This window comes from Aythya fuligula, chromosome 17, assembly GCF_009819795.1.
Source record: "Aythya fuligula isolate bAytFul2 chromosome 17, bAytFul2.pri, whole genome shotgun sequence".
NCBI lineage: Eukaryota > Metazoa > Chordata > Aves > Anseriformes > Anatidae > Aythya > Aythya fuligula.
The window spans coordinates 7,129,241-7,149,288 of NC_045575.1; the positions used below are offsets into that span (position 1 = coordinate 7,129,241).

General features: G+C 56.9%; 1 protein-coding gene across 1 annotated transcript in view; it reads left to right on the top strand.

Moving 5' to 3' along the window:
* Positions 1-19,816, top strand: part of RBM19 (RNA binding motif protein 19) — a 58,188-nt gene extending 38,372 nt beyond the window's left edge. The window contains exons 22-25 of the mRNA XM_032199280.1: positions 219-324; positions 5,885-6,008; positions 12,143-12,267; positions 19,076-19,816. Coding sequence (XP_032055171.1) covers positions 219-324; positions 5,885-6,008; positions 12,143-12,234 — 322 coding nt within the window. The 3' untranslated portion in view covers positions 12,235-12,267; positions 19,076-19,816. The remainder of the gene's footprint in view (positions 1-218; positions 325-5,884; positions 6,009-12,142; positions 12,268-19,075) is intronic.
* Positions 19,817-20,048: the final 232 nt, after the last annotated feature.

Genomic DNA, 20,048 nt, shown 5'->3' on the forward strand with positions numbered 1-20,048 from the left:
AAGGACAGCCTGTGAAATCCCAGCGGAGCTTTCAGCTGTCGCTGCGTGCTTTGGTTGTGGAGCTTACAGGGAAGCAGAGCGGCCACTGCCCACAGCTTGCCTTAGTCGGGGCTGGCGAGCCTGAAATGTGTCTGCAACTGGTGCTGCCGTGGTTTGGGATAAAAAGAGGGTTTTCCCCTCGGTCTCAGTGTCTTTGCTTTTCCCTCTCTCCCTCACAGCACCTTCGGAGAGCTGAAGACCGTCCGGCTGCCCAAGAAGATGGCAGGGACAGGCTCCCACCGCGGCTTCGGCTTCGTGGATTTCCTCACCAAGCAGGATGCCAAGGTGAGACCTAGACCTGCCCCCGGCTCCTCTCCCTCCAGCACCGTCCCCGCCTGGTCTCGGGCCAGAAGGGAACCTGGGGGCTGTGTTCCACCGAGGGACTTGATGCAGGCTGTTGGATTCACCAGCAAAGCCACAATGAAGCTCCCCACAGTGGGCAGCCACCTAAGGCTCCCTTTCTCTTTGCCTGCACTTGGGATCTGGCTAATTCAACACCCTCAGTGAAACCAACAGCCAGGATCACCCTCTAGATGTGTCTGGCAAACAGCTTTTCTTCCGTAGCAGTGGAAAAAACGGGGAAGGGCAGCTGGGGCAGGCGGTTGTGCTGTGCCGTGCCTTGCTTGCAGCCCTGCAAGCTGCTGTCTGTGTGAGGAAGGGCTCACAGAAGTGGTACCGAGCATCCAGCTACCAAACTGCTCCGATTGCCCCATGTATGTGTGGGTCTTGGCTGTGGGGCTGTCACTCAGAGCTGCTGGGGACAGCTAGCTCGGGGTTATCAGGTGTCGTAGCCCATAAAATGAGTGGTCCCGCTGGAGCTGGGGGAGCCATGGGCAGCACACAGCAAGGACGAGAAACTCTATCACAGTATAACTCCTTCCAAAGTGCTTCCCAGAACACCTTACAGAAAAACATCCTGAGGACCTGAGCAGTGCTGTTTAGGAAGGAAAAATGAGTTTTCAGCAGTTCTGAAAAGGAGGATCTAGCCGTGGCAAGGGTTTGTTCCTGCCAGCACAGCTGTCCTGCAGGAGGCAGGGGCAGTGTGTAAAAAGCCGGGCAGTGCTTCCAGCCAGCAGGTAAGGCAGCACGTCACAGAAACCCCAAACTGAGCCAGCCATAAAGGGCAGAAGTTTGGTGTCCTTGGTGCAATGACCAAAAGAAGGACTCGGGGTTGGTTTTGGGGTTTGGTCCCTGCTGACGATGCCCAGAGCTGTGTGCAGTGTGGAAGAGGAACCGTGGGTGCAGGCTGAGGGATGTCACTGCTGAAGAGGAGGTACCACGGGGCTCCAGCGACCTGCAGCCACTCCGAATTTTCAAGACCGTGAGTGGAGACGAAGGAGCGAGGAGGGGGGAGCAAGCATCGCCATGTTTATGTTTTTAGACAGGATTCATCGATCCGGGATCACAAGGGACTATTAGATCATCTGTTCCAGCCTGACCTCCCCTATAACACAGTGCGCAGAGTTTCTTTGTTAGCCCTGTATTGATCCTAACTCAAACTTCCTTCAGCTCAGCATTCGCCCTCCCCTTCGGGGCTGGCTTGCTCAGCAGCACGTCGTGCAGCGAGCCCCCTTGAGAAGCGTGGCTCTCCTGCCTGCTCGGCGGTTTTCGCACATGCCTCTGCTCCAGCCAAGTCTCTCATCAGGTTTGCTCTCACCTGGGTGAAAAAAGCAGCCAGGCAGTGGGGAGAGATTCTGGCAGGGCCCTTGTCTGGGACCCTCCTGCTCCCACCACCCCACCAGAGCTCACAGAGGCAGGGATGCACCGACCCCAGAGACAAGTGTGCGGTGAGGAAGCCACCCTGTGAAGGCTCACTCCGTGAGTTTTTCCTCTTTTCCAGCAAAGCAGCTTTTCTTCCTTCTTTTTTTTTTTTTTTTTTTTACCCTCATCTCTTTGAGGGATTTAATTGTCTCACAAGTGGCACATCAAGTACACTCCACTGGCCGTCTGGAAAAGGATGCGCCATGTATTGATGAATAGGATCCTGAATATCGTAAACACGGACATAATTGGCTTAGAGTTTATTGCTAAGTGAAATGAGAGAGGAGGGGAGTGGGCCCGGAGACCTCTGAGCTGAATAGCTGCGGACTATCAATGACATTTTTTGCTCAGAGTGGTAATTTGGAAATTGCTTATAAGCGTCTTATAAAACATGATGTTTTTATAATAGAATAGTTACGGTGGCTTTGTTGGGCATTTAAAGCCTGTGACCTCCCATGTTTGTCATTTTCTCTGAGCGATTACAGCTGCTGTGGGAGCGCCTGCGGAGGTTTTTCCAAAGCTGGGAGGGAGACGTGGGGCTTCTGCTCCAAAATCCCCGCTGGGGTGCCAGCACGGCACCCATCGGGCTGGGCTTCGTCCCCTTGCCCTCCATGGCTGTGCGTTGAGCAGATCCCAGCACGTGTGCTAAGCCAGGGAAGAGGGAGGAACCCACGTCAGAGTTTCAGAAAGGAGCCAGGACCGTGAGTTTTTCTGCAGAGGGAGCTTCAGGGGCTGGAGCCTCCTAATTCCCCATCAGCCGGTACCATCCTGCTACCCCAGTCCTCAGCACGTGGTGGGTTTTTATGCCTTGCTTTCACCATATTCCCAAAGAGGGATTGCGTAGCTGCTGACCAAGCCTTTGGTTCAAAATCTCCAGCACAAGATGACCGCTAGCTGGGAGCACGTGGGATTTGGGGATCGAGAAGGGGAGCTTCAACAGCAGCTGATCTCTGGTTAAGGCCGCATTAAGCACTTGCTGTGCTTCCTGAAGTTCCCCGTGCAGGATTGGTGGGGGATTGTTTTTATTTTTAAACTATTAACTGGAAGCCTGGCTTCCACTTTTCTCCCCTGTCAATATAAAAATACATCTGGTCTCCAAATAGGAATTGCCCTTTTGGGACAGACAGGCAGCCCTTTAAAAAGGCGCACGCGAAAAATCCTTCGTGTGCAGCTGGCGCTGCAGAGAGCATCCTCAGTTGGGACTGTTTCTTGTGAGGAAGGGAAATTTATCAATCTCCTAATGTTGTTGACCCTTTGTCCCTCTAATGACTCCAGCCCCGAGGCTCTGAGGCTTGAGTATTTAATAGGGCAAGGGGGAATCTGGAGGCAGAGCAGCACTGTCCTCAAAATTAATACAGCATTTAGGGACGGCGCGCCGTAGCGCTCGGGGGCGGTGGATGCAGCGGTCCAGCCCCTTGATCTCTGACTTTGCAGTGCCCTGGCACAGCAGATGAGCTCCAAAGCAGCATCTGCCTTGTCCCAGGCATCGGAGAGGTTCATCAGTCCTCCCTTCATTTTGAAATTCCCTCTCTGAATCCCACAAACGTTTTTCACTCTCCTTTTCCCTTCCTCTCTGCTTTTCCCTGCTCCTTCTGCCTCTCCATCCACTGCCAGGCTCTGGCCGTGCCCAAGCTGAAGCCACCACCGGGTTCATGCCAAGCCTGCTCCGATCCCTTTTCTTTAACCATGCATTGCTGCAGTAATTTGAGGTCTTTTCCCATTTTTATAGCCGGCCACCAGCCCTCTGTTCCTGTTCTGGCAGCTTGGTCTTCAGACACTCACGTGGAGGATACCAAAAATACCTCAGGCCCCCAGCCCCACTTGCTTTGAAAGCCATTCTGCTCGTCCTTGTTCCCTTTCCTATTTCTCCTGCAGTTAAAATGAATTTTCTCCTGCCCAGTTTTTTATTTGCAATGGCAGCAGTGGCGAATTTCCTCATCTCTGGAAGATCTTCAGCCACGTGGGTGCATGGAGACAGCATTTCTCCCCTTCCTCCCTTTGCCTTCTGAATTATCGGTGCGTTCTTGCTTTGCCCTGGAGAATACAAATACAAATACAAATCCCTCGCAGAGCTACGAATATGTAAGTTTTATTTTTCAGCTGCTTTCCAAAGGAGATGACACGTGTAGGTGTTTTTCACCTGAAATGCATGGATCTTCTTCTAGCGCCCCAGCTCAGGGTCCCCGTGCTCTCACCCCGCCATCCCACGCTTTGCTTCTTCCTGGGTTCAAAGCCCCTCGTTCCAGGAGCACGTTGGGCTGGGAAGTGTCACCTGGCCGCCAGGAGATGTGCCTCACCCAGAAGGATTTCCATCCACCACGAGCTGATGGCAACGCCAGCCTTCCCTCTTGCTCCACGACCTCTCCTGGTGATCCCACGGGGCCGGCAATCCCACGGCCGCACCCCGTCCTGCGGCCTCCCTCCTCCTCCTCGTGCTGCAGGTAGTGAGAAATCAAAAACAAAAAGTAGAAATGAACAAACGGGACTGGGCGATTTGAGCTGTGCTTCTTTGCCAGGCTACGGAAACGTCTCTTTGTGCCAACGTAAACAGCCATCGCCGCTCCCTCCTGCCGCCTCCCCCCGGGTGGTTGTTGAAGCCAACACATTGCTCTGCTAATTGGAAACCATTCCAAGTGAAAAGAGGCCTTTAAAACAACAGCAGCGGCAAATAAAAACAGCTGTGGCTGCAAAAAGAGCTGGTGAGGCTGCGGCACACCCCAAAAAACGGGGCCGTGCACGAGTTTGGGGAGGTGGCAGATGTGGAAGGACGTCTTGGTGCATCGGCGAGGGGTCCGGGTGAGGTGGAGCTGGCAGTGCTCTTTTTTTTTTTATAATGAACGGGAATTGTGTGAGCAAAGGAGAATCAGAAGGAGGGGAAGATGCAGGCAACGGGAAGCTGGTCCCTGGAAATGCATTTTCTGGAGATTTGTAATCTGTGGGAGTCAGAAGAGCCTGCTGCAGGATAAAGGCACAGCCCCCAGTGCTCGCCCAGTAGTTGGACTGGGAGGAGGTGTGGTGAGCTGGTGAGAGCTCTGCTTTCATCCCACGGGGAATTTCTGCTGCCTCCGTGGAGCAGCTGGGCTCTGAAGTCCCCAGAAATGGCTCCGGGGGGCCCTGGCTGCCAAGGAGCTGTCCTGGGCACCCGAAGGCGCTTCCAGGAGGAGTGGAGATGTGATGGGACAGCTGGGGGCAGCCGCGGCCATCCAGAGCCACCGCTGGGCGAGCGTCGCGTGGAGACTTCTTCGAGACTTTTGAGCCCTGTGTGCAGAGAAACCTCTCGCTTTCAGCATTGCCCCAAATCTGACGAGGCACTCCAACCAAACCCAAAAAGCAGGCAGCAGGGATGATTAACTCAACGCATTTCCCTTTGTTGTCAACAAAACCTTTGGAGAAGGCGCTCGTGCTGCTGCCCAAGCTCCTGCCTGCGGCGCTGGACACCCTCAGGACCTCCGTGGGACCGACTGGCCGTGGCTCCTCCAGCCTTGCCCTTACATCAGCGCTGCTTTGGGGCCCTCCAGATGTGAGGACAGAGGGATGCTGTGTGCTGCCGGGTTTGTTCCACCGCTGCGAGTTTGCAGCCCTGATGTATTTTCTGAATCCTAGCTGAGGGTTTTCAAAGAGCGTCCTGCGCCCCTTTGCTCTGCCCCATGCCCAGCCACATATCGTGATGTCTGGAGCACTTTGGGCCCCTGGGGATGAAAATATTTGACCTGAGGGTTTGTACATTCATGGGATGGGCCCGATCCTGCTCAGACCTGAATTCCCTTGGAAGCCTGTAGGAAATGAGGAGTGCATTGAGCTGCTCCACGTGCTGGCTCCCAGCCCGCTCCCCTGCGAGCAGCAGGAGTGACGACGGGCACTTGCTCTTCTGCGAGGCTGTGGGAGATAAATGATGGAGTCACGGCCAGTGACGGAGATGGATCCTGCCCCGTCAGAGCCAAGTGCTCAGAGCAGAATGTCCTGTGGTGGCCTTTTAGATTCAGGGCAGAGGGAGGGACATCCTTGTTTTTTCCTCATGCAAGCCTGCTTTTCTTTTCTTTTTTTTATTATTATTTTCTTTTTGATTTTCCCTTTTAATCTGCAGAAAGCCTTCAACGCCCTGTGCCACAGCACGCATCTGTACGGCCGGAGGCTGGTCTTGGAGTGGGCAGACACGGAGGAGAGCACGGTGGAGGCCCTGAGACGGAAAACAGCCGACCATTTCCACGGTAACGTAGCAGCATCCTTCTGGCCCGGGCGACGCAGCTTGGCTGGCACCGGCCCATCTGGCACTCGCCTCCGCTCCGCGCCGGCCCTTTCCCCGCCGCGCCGGGGCTGCCAGATGGATGCTGGAGCCCCGGCGGTGCCAACGCAGGGGGTCTCGCCCAGCAGAGGTGGGCACGGCCCACCGAGGAGGCTGTGCTGGAGGAAATCTGCTGCAGGAGAGGAGCTGGAGGCGGCCGAGGGGGGAAGCAGGAGGGATCTGGGCAGGATGCTTTGTCTGACAGCTCTCCCTGTGCACGTGAGGCTGTTAACTCCCCGCGTGCTGGCAGTGCTGTGCCAGCTGAAAGGTTTTTGCTCTGCCTGCCTTGCACCCAAGGGTGCTCCCGAGGTGGGGACAGGCTACGAGCGCCCTTGGTGGCACCGTGAGGCTGCCCAGCAAGGGCTGGGTCTAACAGACACCTGGGAGGGGAGGGGAGTCCCTCGGAGGACGGAAACCCGGTTAAAAAGGACAAATAATTTGACTGTGGGTTGAGATCCGGAGAGTGCCGTTTGGATGAGGTGCCCGAGAATGACAGCTCGGCAGATAGCAGCCCCGCGGGCTCCCATTGACAGCCATCGACAGGCACAAATGCATTGCTTGGCAAATATTTATGTAGGAAGGGCTCCCCTGGGCTGGAGGACTGAGCTGGAGATCGATGCTCTTCCTCCTGCATCCCCTGCAGCATCCCTTCCCCGCCTCCCCTCTCCGTCGTGCCCGTGGCCGGGGGGTGGCAGGAGCAGCTCTGGGGTTGCTTTTTGCCACGTGCCGAGGTGGAAAAGCAGCGGGTTTTGCATATGCAGCGAGCCCAGCTCCAGCAGGACCCGGTGACATGATGGTGAAGTGGTGTGCGTGGTGCTGAGTCTTGCGGGCAGGCAGGGAAAGAGGCGATTTGGCAGGGAAAGGGATGAGGGGAGGCGCGATGGGGCCAGGAGTGGAGCAAAAAGGGGCACGTGGTGAGCTGGAAACGCTGGGAGCTGCGGGCTGAGCTCCAGCACGGGGCTGAAAAGGAGAGCTGAAGGAGCACGGCAGCGTCCAGCCCTGTGAAATACCCCGCACGTAGCGCTGGGAGGCAGCGGGGCACTGCTGGGAGGGGATGGATGTGCCCCCCAGAAGCCAGCCCAGAGCGGGTGCACCTCCACAGCAGCGTGAATCTCCATCCTGGGGGATAGGGGAGCAGCTGTGATGCTCTGTGCACACCTTTTCTACGGGGGAATCTCCTTTTTGCCCTTCTTCCTCTGCTCTGGGCTTGGTTTTGCTGTCAGTGCAGACTGGCAGCAGATGCTGGCTGTTCCTGGCGAGCTCTGCCGCCTACCCCAGGCTCAGCTCACCTCCTGATTTCTGTTTTCATCGCCCCGGCCCCCCTGCCTGGTGCCTTCCTGGCTGAGGCGGGGATGCGGAGCGCAGCTGGAGGAGGTTTCTTCGCCTCCCGGGAGGGCTGCAGCCTTGGAGGGAGCTGCGGTGGCTCCTGGGGCTGGGATGGAAAACAGGAGCGAGGTTATCGCCGTCCGTCTTCAGGGGCTGGAAATAGGATTGAAGACGGCAGGCAGCTCTGCTCTCCAACCCGTCTCGAGGGGAGAGAGGGAGAGAGAGAGAAAAATAATATCCAGTGCCTTCAGCCCTGCCTTGCACACACACTCACGTCTCCGCCGTGAAGCTGCTGGTGGCTAATCCCGGTGCCGAGCGGGATCTGCCAGCAGCAGATCTCCAGGACAAAGCCCCTGCGGGGTGAGCACGAGAGCTGCCTGGCACCAGCAGCGGGGCGCAGCCTCTCCCTGCGTGCCTGTGGGGATTTTTGTCCTTCGGGTGCCAGTCTGGGGAGTTCCCTGTCCGGGTGGTGAGGCCGGTTGGTCTTGAGGGTTCCCCAAGTGGCCCTCGGTGGCCCCGAGGACAGGAGGGAGCCGTGCCCAGCCCTGGTATTGCCGTGGGTGTGCAGGTGATAGGGATAAAAAATGCAGCTGCCTCTTGCAGCCACCGTGGGGATGCTCGTTCACATCCCCGTGTCCTCCCCACCTTATCTGGAGGCTGATTTTCCTGAGCAGAGCCCAGGGTGGGGAGCACACGCAGCATTACCTCCCTGCCAGCCCTACCTGGGGAGCAGCATGTGCAGGCAGCCGCCTCCAAAAGGCAGAGCGCAGTGGCTGGGGTGAGCTTTACCCCACCGGCCAACTCACTTTGTTCCTTGCTTCGTGCCCCAAACGTCTTGGTGGTGTTGAGCATTGCCATCCTGCCATTTTTTTCTCCCCTCTGCAAGCCTTTTGGGATCCTTTTGGACCTTTGGACCTCCGATGCCACAAACCACCGTGCTGCTGGCCTTGCTGCAGGGGTGTTGTGTGTTTCTATCCTCACCTTGCCAGCAATACAGGGTGACGTGGGCTCTGGTGCTCCCACCCCTTTTTCCCAGTTATTCCACAGAAATTAAAGCCACCAGGAGCACCCCAAGGATCTTTCACCTCCAGAAGGGGTGAATCAGGACAAAGAGAGCTGATCTCCCCATCTCGCATCAGTCTCAGGACGCGTTTCTTCCAAGCTCTACACCCCTGCAAGTATTTCGGAAAGCTCCTCCTTTTCCTCCTTCCTTTTCCTTTTCCTCTGGGCCGTTTTGGTTTGCTGTGGGCGCAGCAGCGATGCGCAGGAGTTTCCAAAGTGAGGTTTGGCTTGAGCATGGAATGAGCTCGCCTTGCTGCTCCTTGTTGTGTGGGCCTCGCTGCCAGCGCAGCAGATTCCTGCATCCCCAGCTCCGAAGGCTTCTCGGGTCTCAATCTGCCGCTCTGCGTTAGGTCAGAGCGAGGTCTGGCTTCCGAAATCCTGCCTCGGTGCCGCCGTTTCTCCCAGCGATCAAGTCGCTTCGGAGCCATCTTCTCAATCAAATAGGTGCAGTAAAGTGGAGCGGGCCCCTTGCCCATTTTGTGGGGTTTTCAGGCCATTCTTCGTGCCTTTGTGGTGTTCCAGGAGGAAGCGAGGCCCCCGCTGCCAGCAGTGGGGTCGGTGATGCTGCCGGCCAGGATCCCGCTGCCCAACCCCGACCGCTGTCTCCGAGCTCAGTAGCTAAGAGCTTAAATCTTTTTTCTCATTCCTGAGCACACCTCCTCTTCAGCCTCCTGCAGGAGGGTCTTATATGGCGAGGGAAAACCCCGCTTGGATTCTTTGGGGTTTAATGGCACCCCACGATGCCTTGTTAACGTGGGAGCTGATGCTGAGGGGTGGCTGCAGAGCCCACGAGGGTGGCAGGGAGGGCTGTGGATACAGGGACTTGTCTGCAGTGAGGTGGGGAGAGAAGCCCCAGGAAGGTTGGTCGGCTTTGGGGCCGCTAATCCAGCCCATCCCATGGAGCAGGGACCGTGGCAAGCCCTGCATTGGGGTGGCTGCACCAATCCTGCCACCAACAGCCTCTTTCCACCCTCATTTTATAGGACGCTGACCCCCAGGGACCATTGTGCCAATCCCCTCGGAACAGCAGGGCGCACAGGCACCCTAAAACCCTTCAAACCATGGAGAGGGACGGATCCCATCCGCGCCCTGCACGCGTTGCAACCTCTGGGCTCCCTTCCAGCCCCCCAGCACCCGCTCCCCACCCTCCTCCCTCCCCGTGCTCACCTACAACCCTCGGCACCGCACCAATTCCCCCTCTCCTTGCATTTTTTTTTCCCCCTTTTCCACCGCGCGACGGCCGCAGCTGCGGCCACGAGCTCCAGCCCGGGGAAACGTCGGCGAGGAGCGAGGCGGCGCCGCCTCTCTCCCGGGAGCCCGCGCTCCGTGCAGGGAAGGTACGTGCTCCCAATCCAGCTAAATTGCTATCGACTTGTGTTCTCTGCTCTCCGCAAACATTTCGCTCAGCCGTCACCAGCGGGGCTGGCGGTCTCCCGCCAGGGCTAACTTGGGAAGCCAGCTGTGCCGGGCCGTTTTTTCCTGCTCTTTCCCATCGATCAAAGAATTAAATTGACAGATGGGGAATTCTGCGCCGAGCGCAAGGAGGGGAAAAAAACAAAAAAAAAAAAAAAAAAAGAAAGAAAGGGGAAGGGACGGCTTGGGTTTGTTCTCCGAGGGGTGGAGCGGGCGGTGAAATGGGGGGAGCCGCCTCTGGTTTGGGGTGGGAGAGGGCGAGGAAGAGGAGGGCAGTAAGGCAGGAGCGTGCACCCTTTACAGGGTGAAAGGGAAGGGAACGGGAAAGGGAAAGGAGTGGAAGGGGCTTCCCCAACCCCACAACCTTTCCCCCGTTGCTCCTCCTTCGCCCCGGCCCCCCGAAGCGGCTCCTTTTTCCTTTCGGCTGCGCTCCCACCCTCACCTCCCATCCTTTTGGGCTCCCTTTGTGTTTCCTTTTTTTTTTTTTCCCTTCCTTTTTTTTTTTTTTTTTTTTTTTTTTTTTACAGAGCATCTGTAACTAATGCAAACACATGCCGTAGCCAGAGAGTAAAACCCTGCAGGATTAGCGTGGCATCCGCAACCCTGCCACGTTCTAATCCCGTGGTAATCCCCCTCCCGGCCCACCCCCGCCGGCTTTGGCTATTGTTTAAAGGAAGCAAATGGGATCGTTAGCGGGCAAACCTTAACCAGCTTGGAGCAGCAGAACGGAAGTCGAACCAATTCGCTTCCCCACCCTCCTGGGTTTTGTTGGATTTCGTTTTATTTTCCTTTTCTCCTCCCCGTTAGGCAGGCGCCGGGTCGCTCTCGGGGCTCCCCGGTGCTGGGGAGGGGCACTGGGGTCGGGGTTGTCCCCATATTGCTTGTGGGTCCGATGGGTTCAGGTGCTGGGGTTGAGGGAATCCGTGGTCTCCTTGTTGGCTTGGGGTGGGTTTAGGGGTAGGAGCAGCTCTGATCCCAAATCTGGAGCCTTCCAACCTCTTCCCGTGCTCTCCTAATAAACCCGTACAGTGCGCCTGGGGTGTGATAGGGGCAGCCAACAGACCCTACAAGGGGCATTTGGGGTCTGGTGCGGAAGGGCTGCAGGTGGAGAAACAAACCCAGAGCTGCCCTGGATTTGGGGGATTCGCACCTAACCCTATTTGCCTCCTAACCCTAAGCACGAGGACGGCCGGGGGAGCAGGAGCCTGGAGGGCAGAGTAAGGGGTAGGGTCGGCAGCGGGGTCTGCGCCTTCCTCCAGCCTCAACCGTCCCCATTTTTGTGTTTTTGGGGCATCTCAGCGGGGCAGAGCCGAGCACCTCGGGTCTGGGGGGTGGCAGCCGGCGCCCCCGTCCCCACAGCCCCCGGCGGGGAGCGAGGCCGAGGCGGGCTCTGGCGCTCTGTCAAGGAATTAATTGAAAAATAAAAATCATTAGATGGGAACTCCAGAAATGCAAAACTGTTCCGAGCTGGGGGGGGGGGCGGGGGGGAGAGGCAGAGGAGGGGGATGTGAGCTTTTGTCAGGTTAATTTCTTCTGTATTGATGTTTTGTGACATTTACTTGTTGTTTATCTCCCGCAGCAGCTGTAATACTAAAAGAAAATGCACAGCTTGTTCCATTTATTTATTTTACACCTTTTCTTCAGTCCTATGGTATGTTTGTTTGTTTGAGAAACCCAGCGAGGCTTTTGATGTCTGAAAGCAGGATTTAAACAGCTGTTCTCCATGTGCTTCTCGCGAGCCAGAGCCGCTGGCTGGGGAGCGCGGGGGGAGCGGGGGCTGCGCGGCGGCTCCTGCCGTGCCGCGGGGGCATTTCGTGCCCGGCGGAGACAAGGCAGTCCCCGGCCTCCCCGGCACAGGGGACAAATGGTTTTGGCACCACGGGGGCTGGAAGCCCCCCGGGGAGGTTTGGGACCCGCTGTGGTGACGGTGGTGGGGTGCGGAGAGGAGGTGTCCCTTCCCCGGGGAAGGGTGTGCATGGCGGTGTCCGTGTGTCCGCGTCCTGCCGTGCGTCTGGGGGGGCTCCTGCGAGCGCTCTCGGGTGTGGGGTGGGTGATTTGGGCTCCCTGGGAAGGGTTTCGGCGTCGCTGGCCTCCAGAAAAGGCTTTGGAGGAAAGGGATGGGGATTTACTCCGTGGTAAACTCCAGGGGCAGCTGGGGAGATGGAAACGGCAGCGCTGGGGGATGAGGAGGGCTGGAGTTAGTGGTGGTCGTGCGTGGGCCTGGCTTGTGATCCTTGCCTTTCTTTTTCCTCTCCCCAGGTTCCGTGAAGAAGAGGAAACGCTCAGAGGTTTTGGGTGAAATCCTGGAGCAATTGGAAGAGGAGGAGAGCAACAAAGACGAGGCCATCTAGCCCGTGTTCGGCAGCTGCCTGCCATCCGCCGAGGTGGGTATGGGGCACAGCCGGCCCTGCGGGGCAACACGCCTTGGTTGGAGGTGCCAGGAGGAGGAGAAGGCTCCTGGGAGCATCCAGGGATGTGCTTGTGGGGCACAGCTCAGATCTGTGCTCAGTTCAGGCTCCAAGTGAGAGCACACACATTTGGGTGCACTGCACACCGTGTTGGCATTCCCTCGAGGGCTGGCGAGGTGCGAGTGGTCCCTCGCTCTGCGTGGGGCAGAGCAGGGGGGCTGCTCCTCCTTGGCTCACCACCTGAGATGGGCACAGGGCAAAAACAGCCAAAACAGTTCCCCCACCTCCTTTTGAGACCCCTGGGCAGATCCTGCTGGGGTCAGGAGGGTCGTCAGGGCTCTGGTTTTCAGGGTGCTGCTCAGGCCGGTTGCCGAACGCGTGGCGGTGACCGGGGCCTCGGGGCTGTCCCCGTGCCAGCACCCTGTGCTCGCCCACGTGTGCCTGCGTGCGTGCTGCACATCAGTGCTGCCGAGGCTGTTTTCCTCCCGGCACTGTCTGCCTGTTGCTGCGAGGCGGTACCAATCCTCCTAGCAGTGGGATGCTCATCACCTCGCCTATTACCGGCCTTTGATAAACCCCCAGCACCGCTGGCTCCTGACTAGCGAGCGCGTCTGGGCCCGGAGCCGACCAATAACCCTGCTAATGCGTCCTCCTGCCTTGTGCCGTGGGCACGGGCACAGCACCGGGGCCCTCCCGAGGAAAGGGAAGGTGCTTGCGTGACCGCGGGAGCAATCCGAGCTGGGTTAAATAACTGCCTGCCTCACGCGGCGAGTCCGGGGTCTGGAGATAACATTTGTTCCCGTGGAACAGCTCTGATTTAAGGATGCCTCCGCGTGGCCGTGCTGCCAGCACCTTCTCGAGACGCCAGGAGGAGGAAGGAGGGGATGGAGCAGCACCAGCACTGCTTGGAGGCACGGCGAGCCCGGCCTTTTGGGCACCTCCTGCCTGCTCTGCTGTCCCCTGGCCTCTTGCCACCGCTTTGGGATGGTGTCTGCAAACCTCCCCCAGCTGGGCTCCTGGAGCCCGTGCTCCCTGCTCAAGTGCTCTGCTGCTTCCCAGCCCCAAAAAGCCTCTTTCTAACCCCAAAGACTGCCCCTTTTCAGGGGAAACTGAGGCACGCATGGTGGAGCAGTGTTGGGAAAGGGGCTGTCAGCTGAAATAGCCACACGCCTAACGTGGAGTGAGGGAATCTTGGGGTTTGTTTGGTTTTTTACCTTTTTTTTTTTTTTGCCCAGTGTTCCTGGTGGGGGTCCTGGGGTGGCACCAGAGGGGCGCAAAGCCTCGGGGTGAGTCTGTGATCAGCTCAGAGCAGGCGGCTCTGCATCTTGGGACAAGAATCAGGTCAGCTGATGGGGACGGATGGGAGGTGCGCAGCACCACCAGCAAACCATCCCAAGATCCATGGGAAAAAACGCTTCGAGCTAAAAGAAAAAAACAAATTTATATATATGTATCGATAGGTACAAGGGCAGGGGAGCAGGATCAGACAGCAAGGTGGCTCAGAAACCCTGCAGGAGGGAGGAACAAATGTGCCCAGCTGGCCCCGGCTGCCCCGAGGACGGAGGAGCCGAGCAGGTCCCTTCCTACGTGTGGCCCCCAGCCCTCGATTAAAGCAGAGCTTCGCAGGGTTGCAGGTTGGGGTTGGATTTTCCCCATGTTGTGTTATTTTTTTTTAATTTTTTTTTCCTCTTTTTCCTCCCCTCATTGTCTTTTGTGGCGGGGCAGGTTTCTTGCTGAGCGTCTCTGAGGTCTGCAGCAGCGCCGAAAAGGATTAGCGCAAGCAGAGCATGTAGGCTTTAGAGAACAGAGCAGAGTTTGGTTTCAACATCTAATTCAATTTGTTCTGCCGAGATTGAAATATGAAATGGTTGCCAGTCAAACGTGCGGGGGGGGGGGGGAGGAGGGAGGAGAGGAGAGAGAGAGAGGGAGCCTTCTCAAATTTAAATTTTAATGAAAATTAATTTAACCCTTTGATGCGTCGTCCAACGCCTTAATGCCGTGGCTGGGCTTGGGCTGGAGGACGTCCACGAGGGGCTTTCTCCGCACCTTCAAACGTAATGAAGATTTCCTTCCTCCCTTAATGATACTTATCTCGCCGAGCAGTTTGACATTGGTTAATTTTTCAGGCAATTTGGTATCGAGGAAATCTGTTTGATGTGTGCGGGGGGGGGTGGGGGCTGTGTATGTGTGTACAGATATCTGCCCGCACGTTCATTATGGAAGTGCTGATGGCAGCGCCGGAGAGCGGCTGGAGTCAGTTCCTGCTCCGCGAGCAGAGCCTCGGCTCCTTTGTTACGTGGGAAGAATCCCACGTCCCGCACCCCAAAATTACTGCGGGTTTAACGGGAATTTTCCGAGAACGAGCGTCTAGCTGCTAATTAACTTGAATTAAACCAGAAGCCTAAGTAGGTCTGCGCAGAACTCATCACTCCCCGCTGCCTTTTTTTTTTCTTGTTGGGATCCGAAACGATCCTAAGGATAACATAATGCGAACTGTATAACTGTCCACGTAGTTATGGGAAATGGTCTCCCCCTGGTCCTTAGCTCCTTTGGAGCTGGACGAGGATGCCGTTCAAAGGCAGCCTGTTTGCTGAATCGCAGGGCTTTGATGGAAAACCAGCTTCTCTTCGGTGCTGCCTGCTGGCAGAGGCCTCGAGGAGCTGTCAGCTCCCTGCAGAGAACCCCAAAGGGTGCATGCTGCTTGTCCCCGCTCCCAGGAGGACACGGGAGCCCCGTGCCCACATCCAGCTGGTTTCCTTCCTGCCTCCCGCTCTCCTCCTCTCCTCAGTCCCGCACAACCTTTGCAAAAAACCTTCCCCAAAGGCTGGCAGACGGAGCAGGGCTCCAGGACTCGTTGCAGGAGGACAAGCAGCACGTCTCCCCGCCGCACGTCTCCCAGCTGGGCTCTCCTGCGCCCTGCTTGCTGCCGGCTCCGTCGCGAGCCCCTCTCGCTGCGCGCTGGCACGGCAGCAGCGATGCTCCCAGCTCGGCTGCCTGCTCGCCTGGCGCGCTGTCTGCCTTGGCTTGCTGAGCAAAACGTGGCAGGGAGCACACGGTAAAGGTTTGGGCTCTGCAAAACCCATTTCAGCTGCTGCTCCTTCAGCAGAAGCAGTGCTGGGGCGGAGACCTCCCCGCGCTGCCTCGGTTTCCCCACTGCAGGGCTCCAGCTGGAGGCAGCTCCCCGCTCTGCGTGCAGGTGTGCTGCAAACTTTGCTACGTGGCAGCCAGGGCTTTGCTTTTGTTCAGCCCCTGATTTTCCTGCCTCCTTCTGTGGGTGACTGCAAGCCTCTTTTCCCCTTCCTGCAGCCGGCACTCAAATATTTGTGCTGTGCCTACGGGCTCTGCCACCACCCGGGTGCCTCCTGGTGCCTGGCCCCCGCTGGAGGGGACAGCAGCAAGCTCAAATTGCCGTGGGGATGCTTCTCGTGGATGCTGCTGGGGATTTGGGGAGCGTGGATTTCTCTCCTTAACATTAAGCACATCTGCACCTTGTCCTGGGTCTTGCTGCTCCTTCCCCAGTTCCGTGTTCCCGAACAAGTCAGTGCCAAAAAAAAAAAAAGGGGGCAGCGAGGAGCCCTGCCCAGCTCTCCTTCCTCCGGAGCTCGATGCTGCGTGACACGGACACGCTGCCTCCTGTTTTCCCTAAATATATGCATTTGAGAGGGAGAGAAATCGCATGGCAGGGCTTGAGATTTCAGACTTATCCATTCATGAATAATAATCAGGCTCAGTAATTCACAGTAAATGGGTATCCAAATTGGCTAATAAGGGAGGCTTTCACCCCAAACTGGAGCTAGGGAGAGAGGCAGAGAGAATATCAACAAACGTTGGCTGAGGCATATGTGTGCACGATGTGACCGGAATCGGTGAGATATGCAAAGCAGCCGGCACAGGAGCGAGAGGCTCCGGCAGTGGGGTGCGGGAGCAGCCAGGAGAGGGACGGCCCAGGGCACCCCAAATCCCCTAAAGCTGGCTCTTGGTGGCCAGTGTCACCCCGTGGGACAGGTGGCACCCTGGTGTTGTGCAGGAGCACGGTCCTGCAGAGACCCCAGCGTGCCACGGCGCGTAATTTGTGCCATTTAATTAGGATCAGGGCGCAATTAGGATGAGGGCGCAATTAGGATCGGAGCGCTCTTGTAGGCTCAGGACCTTGCTCGTTCATTTTCTCCTCTGCAGCCTCTCGCCATGGGCAGGCTTTGCCTCCCACCCTGCTGCTGGACCCGGGGCTCTCAGAGAACGGGGTCAGTCCCTTCTCCCACCCGCACTGGGGTACGTGGGGAGCTCCGGGCTTTCCCGAGGGCTGCTTCAGGACTGGAGCAAAAGAGCCACCAAATTCCAGCAAGGTGGGTTTCAAACCTTTGCCTTTTTGCAGAGAGGTGCCTGGCTGCTGCCCGGAGTGAGGAGAAGCATGCTCGTGAGCATCCCCAAATGTGTGAGATCCTTTTCTGAAGGTGGCTGAAGCACTCGCCAGCCCTCTCGTGCAGCAGGGTGCCAGCTCCAGGGTGGTGCCACTGCTTTTTGGCCTTTTTGTCATCGTTGCCACACACATTTGGGATCTGCTCCACCTCCAGCAGCGCTGGACAGGGAAGAGTCCCCTGTCCTCGCTCATCCAGCGCGGTCGGTTGAGGTGGGGGTTAGGTTTCCTATAAAGCATCAGCGCTTTATAGGAAAAACCTGCGCTGGGTTTTATGGCTCCTGGTGCTGAGAAGGAAGGAAACCACTGACAAAGAAAGAAAACAGAGGAATTGTGGCATTAAGATGGAGAAGGAATATTGAGAAGCACCTCTGCAGCTCTCTGGGTGCCTCGGTCCATAATTAGTGCTATTTAAGTCCGCATAATAGAGTCTCGAAACCCAGCCGCTGCCTGGTTAGGGGCAGGATGCCCCTCCGAGGCCCGGCTGCTGGCAGGCAACGTTTTGCAGCTGCTAAATGACTTTTTAAATTGAGGAGAAACCCACAGCCACTTTTACAGGCCCCTCAGCTCGCTTATATAGGGCAGCAGGATGGCTGGAGAGCAGCGCACTGCCGCGTGGCTGAGTTACCAGGTACTGTGATCCCAGCAAGGAACGGTGACGGACTCAAACCAAACCACAGAAACTCTTCCCAAAGGCAATTTTCCCCCTTGCCACCTCTGCCGTGCCTCCTCCCTGCATCCCTCTGTCCCTTTCCTCCAGCTTAAACCTTTCTTTGTGGTCCGAAACCAGAGGTGGGATTCCGCAGGTGGAACGAGGACATCCTTATAAGCCACGGGAGATGGAGAGGCATTTGTGCTCTTGCCTCTCCGGCGACCCAAACCCCAGTGCCCTGGCTCTCTCGGGGGATTTTTCGGAGCTGGTGGAGCCTGGCCTCAATCAGCATCGCAGGATAGCCCCGAGGCCGTCTCCCACCAGGCATCAGGCTGGGAATTCCCTGCTGAGCAGCTTTGCAGAGGCTCCACGTGCTGGGACAACACCAGGGCTGATCCTGGGCTCGGCTGGGTTTTTGGGGCAGGTAGGGTGCTGTGCCTGGGAGACGGTGCCCTGTTTTGGGGCAGTTTGCTCCCAAAGAGCCTCCAGGCAATCGCAGCCAGTCCTTGGCAGCCCAAAATGGCCGGGGCAGCCACCACAGCGGTATCAGGGCTCACATGGGTCAAGCCAAAATCCCCCTACAAGGGCAGGGGACGGCCCTGTGGGATCGGCCCCATGGAGCCTTCACCCACGGTCAGGGCAACGAGTTCTGGTGGCACCTTGGGCAGAACTCAATTTTGGATTTTGTGGCCCAGTTTCTAACCAACGGAGTGGAAAACCCGTTAATTTCTCCTCTCCCTGAGGCTCCAGGCAGCTCGGTCCGTAGCGGGTCCTGGTCTCCAGAACGGGAGCAGCCAGGTTTGGGACAACCCCGCTGGTGTCCGAATTAATTAACCCAGCTGGTTTGGGCAGACAACGGGGTGGCAGGAAGGCAGAGCCCATCCTATGGGCAATTTTTGAAACATGGCAGCAGGACTGACGAAAAACACCCACTTCTCAAATTCTTTTTGCATCCCCCAGCAGGACGGCCGGGATGGATGCACCGGCGCTTGGCGGCCAAAAACCAGGGCAGGCGCTGCTCCTACTAGAAACTGACCCAAAAAAGGAAAAATGGGAAGTTTTTCTGGGGGAAAATAAATATATATAGCCTCTGTGTTTCCGCTGCTGTGCCTCGAGTCCCTCGCAAGAGGCTGCGAGGCGCGGGGCGGCTGCAGGCAGGGGCGTTGGGCTTCGTTAGGATGCAGCCCTTAGATCCCCGCTCTCCCTCTGATGGCTGAGTGTGATTGACACTTACAAATTACCCAGCCAAAAGTGTCGAGTCTTTGACCCCTGAGTAACATCTTTGGCAAGCCTGAGATTTGCCAGCATTTTGTCATCTAATTACTACAAATCCCTTGAAAATTCGCTGCCTGGTGAATTTTTAATGCGGGACAATTTCAATGTGATGCAGCGCCCAGATGGGCACGCGCGCGTGCTCCTTCCGTCTGCCCCCCCCTTGCCTCTCCTCATTCCCTTTCTTCTTTCTCTCCTTTATTTTTCCAGCTCCCTCCCCCAGCCTTTTTTCTTACCTTCCTCAGCCCGGCAGCATCAGCACGTGTGGCTCCTGCCCTCCCTGGGCTCTGCGTTCCCACAGGGGACCGGGCAGGGCGCCTGCATCCCCCCCAAACTCTCCCATCCCCGTCCCCATCCGTGTAAATCAAACTCGAGCTGCGGTCTCTGTCTCGCCAGGGGTGACGGGTAGCTGCTGCACGCCATTCATTTTATTTCCCTCTTCTCAGGGCACTCGCTGATGGATGGAGAGGGAGAAAACCGCTGGATTTTCGGCGGCGAGCACACCTGTTGCCAGCTGAATCTGCTCATCCCACGAAGCAGAGGGCTGGTTTTAGCACTCAGCCTTTTAAACAGACCCTGAATTCGGAGCGGGAGGACGAGCTTGTGCCCCAGGATCTCCTCTGAAACCAGCAGCAGGTACGGGGCAGCAGCGTGACCCTCCCAAAGCAGCACATTTTTTGGCACAGCGCCCCGGGGACACGGACGTTTGGCGCAAGGTCCCCCGCCGACCCTAAAGACTGCGGCAGAATTTGCTCTTAATCTTCGAATCAAATCGCGATTTGTACATTAAAAGCCACGCGTATATTTTTAAAGAGTTTTCCAAAACTGACCGAAGCTGGGGTTTGTTTGGATTTGGTTTTGAATCCGCGCTCCCCACAGCCTGGCAGTTATTTCAGCCCGATAGGGAGATAAGCATATTTTAGGAGCGAGGCCTGGGGTTTGCCGCATTCAGCTTTGTGCCTGTGTCATTTCTGTCCCTGCTCTTAGGCAATTGCCTCCCGTCTCTCCCTGCCTTGCTTTCAAAGGGAAAGAGGCTTTGCTTTTCAACCAGGGTACCGCTTTACATATGTACGCAGCTGATAAAGTATTTTCACTTCGCCCCTTTCCCCTCTGGGAATCGCTGTCTTACGGCAAAACTGTTTTGTCTGACAAGGACTGCAACAGATTACACGTGTTGGCTGCAAACACTGGGCCTTTATTTTTTTTTTTTTCTTTTTGAGAACCGCATACCTTAAAAAAAAAAAAAAATCCCTACAAAACCTCCCGGTCTCTCCAGTGCCACAGTGAGCTCTGCCTTCTGCCTGGTCTCCCCAAGAGCGAGGTACGAGCCTGGCATCCCGGGACTGGTGGCATAGCAGCACCTCTCCGGGACATGTCCTGGTTGCTTTTCTCATGTGCCCAAATCCGCCAAAGTGCCAC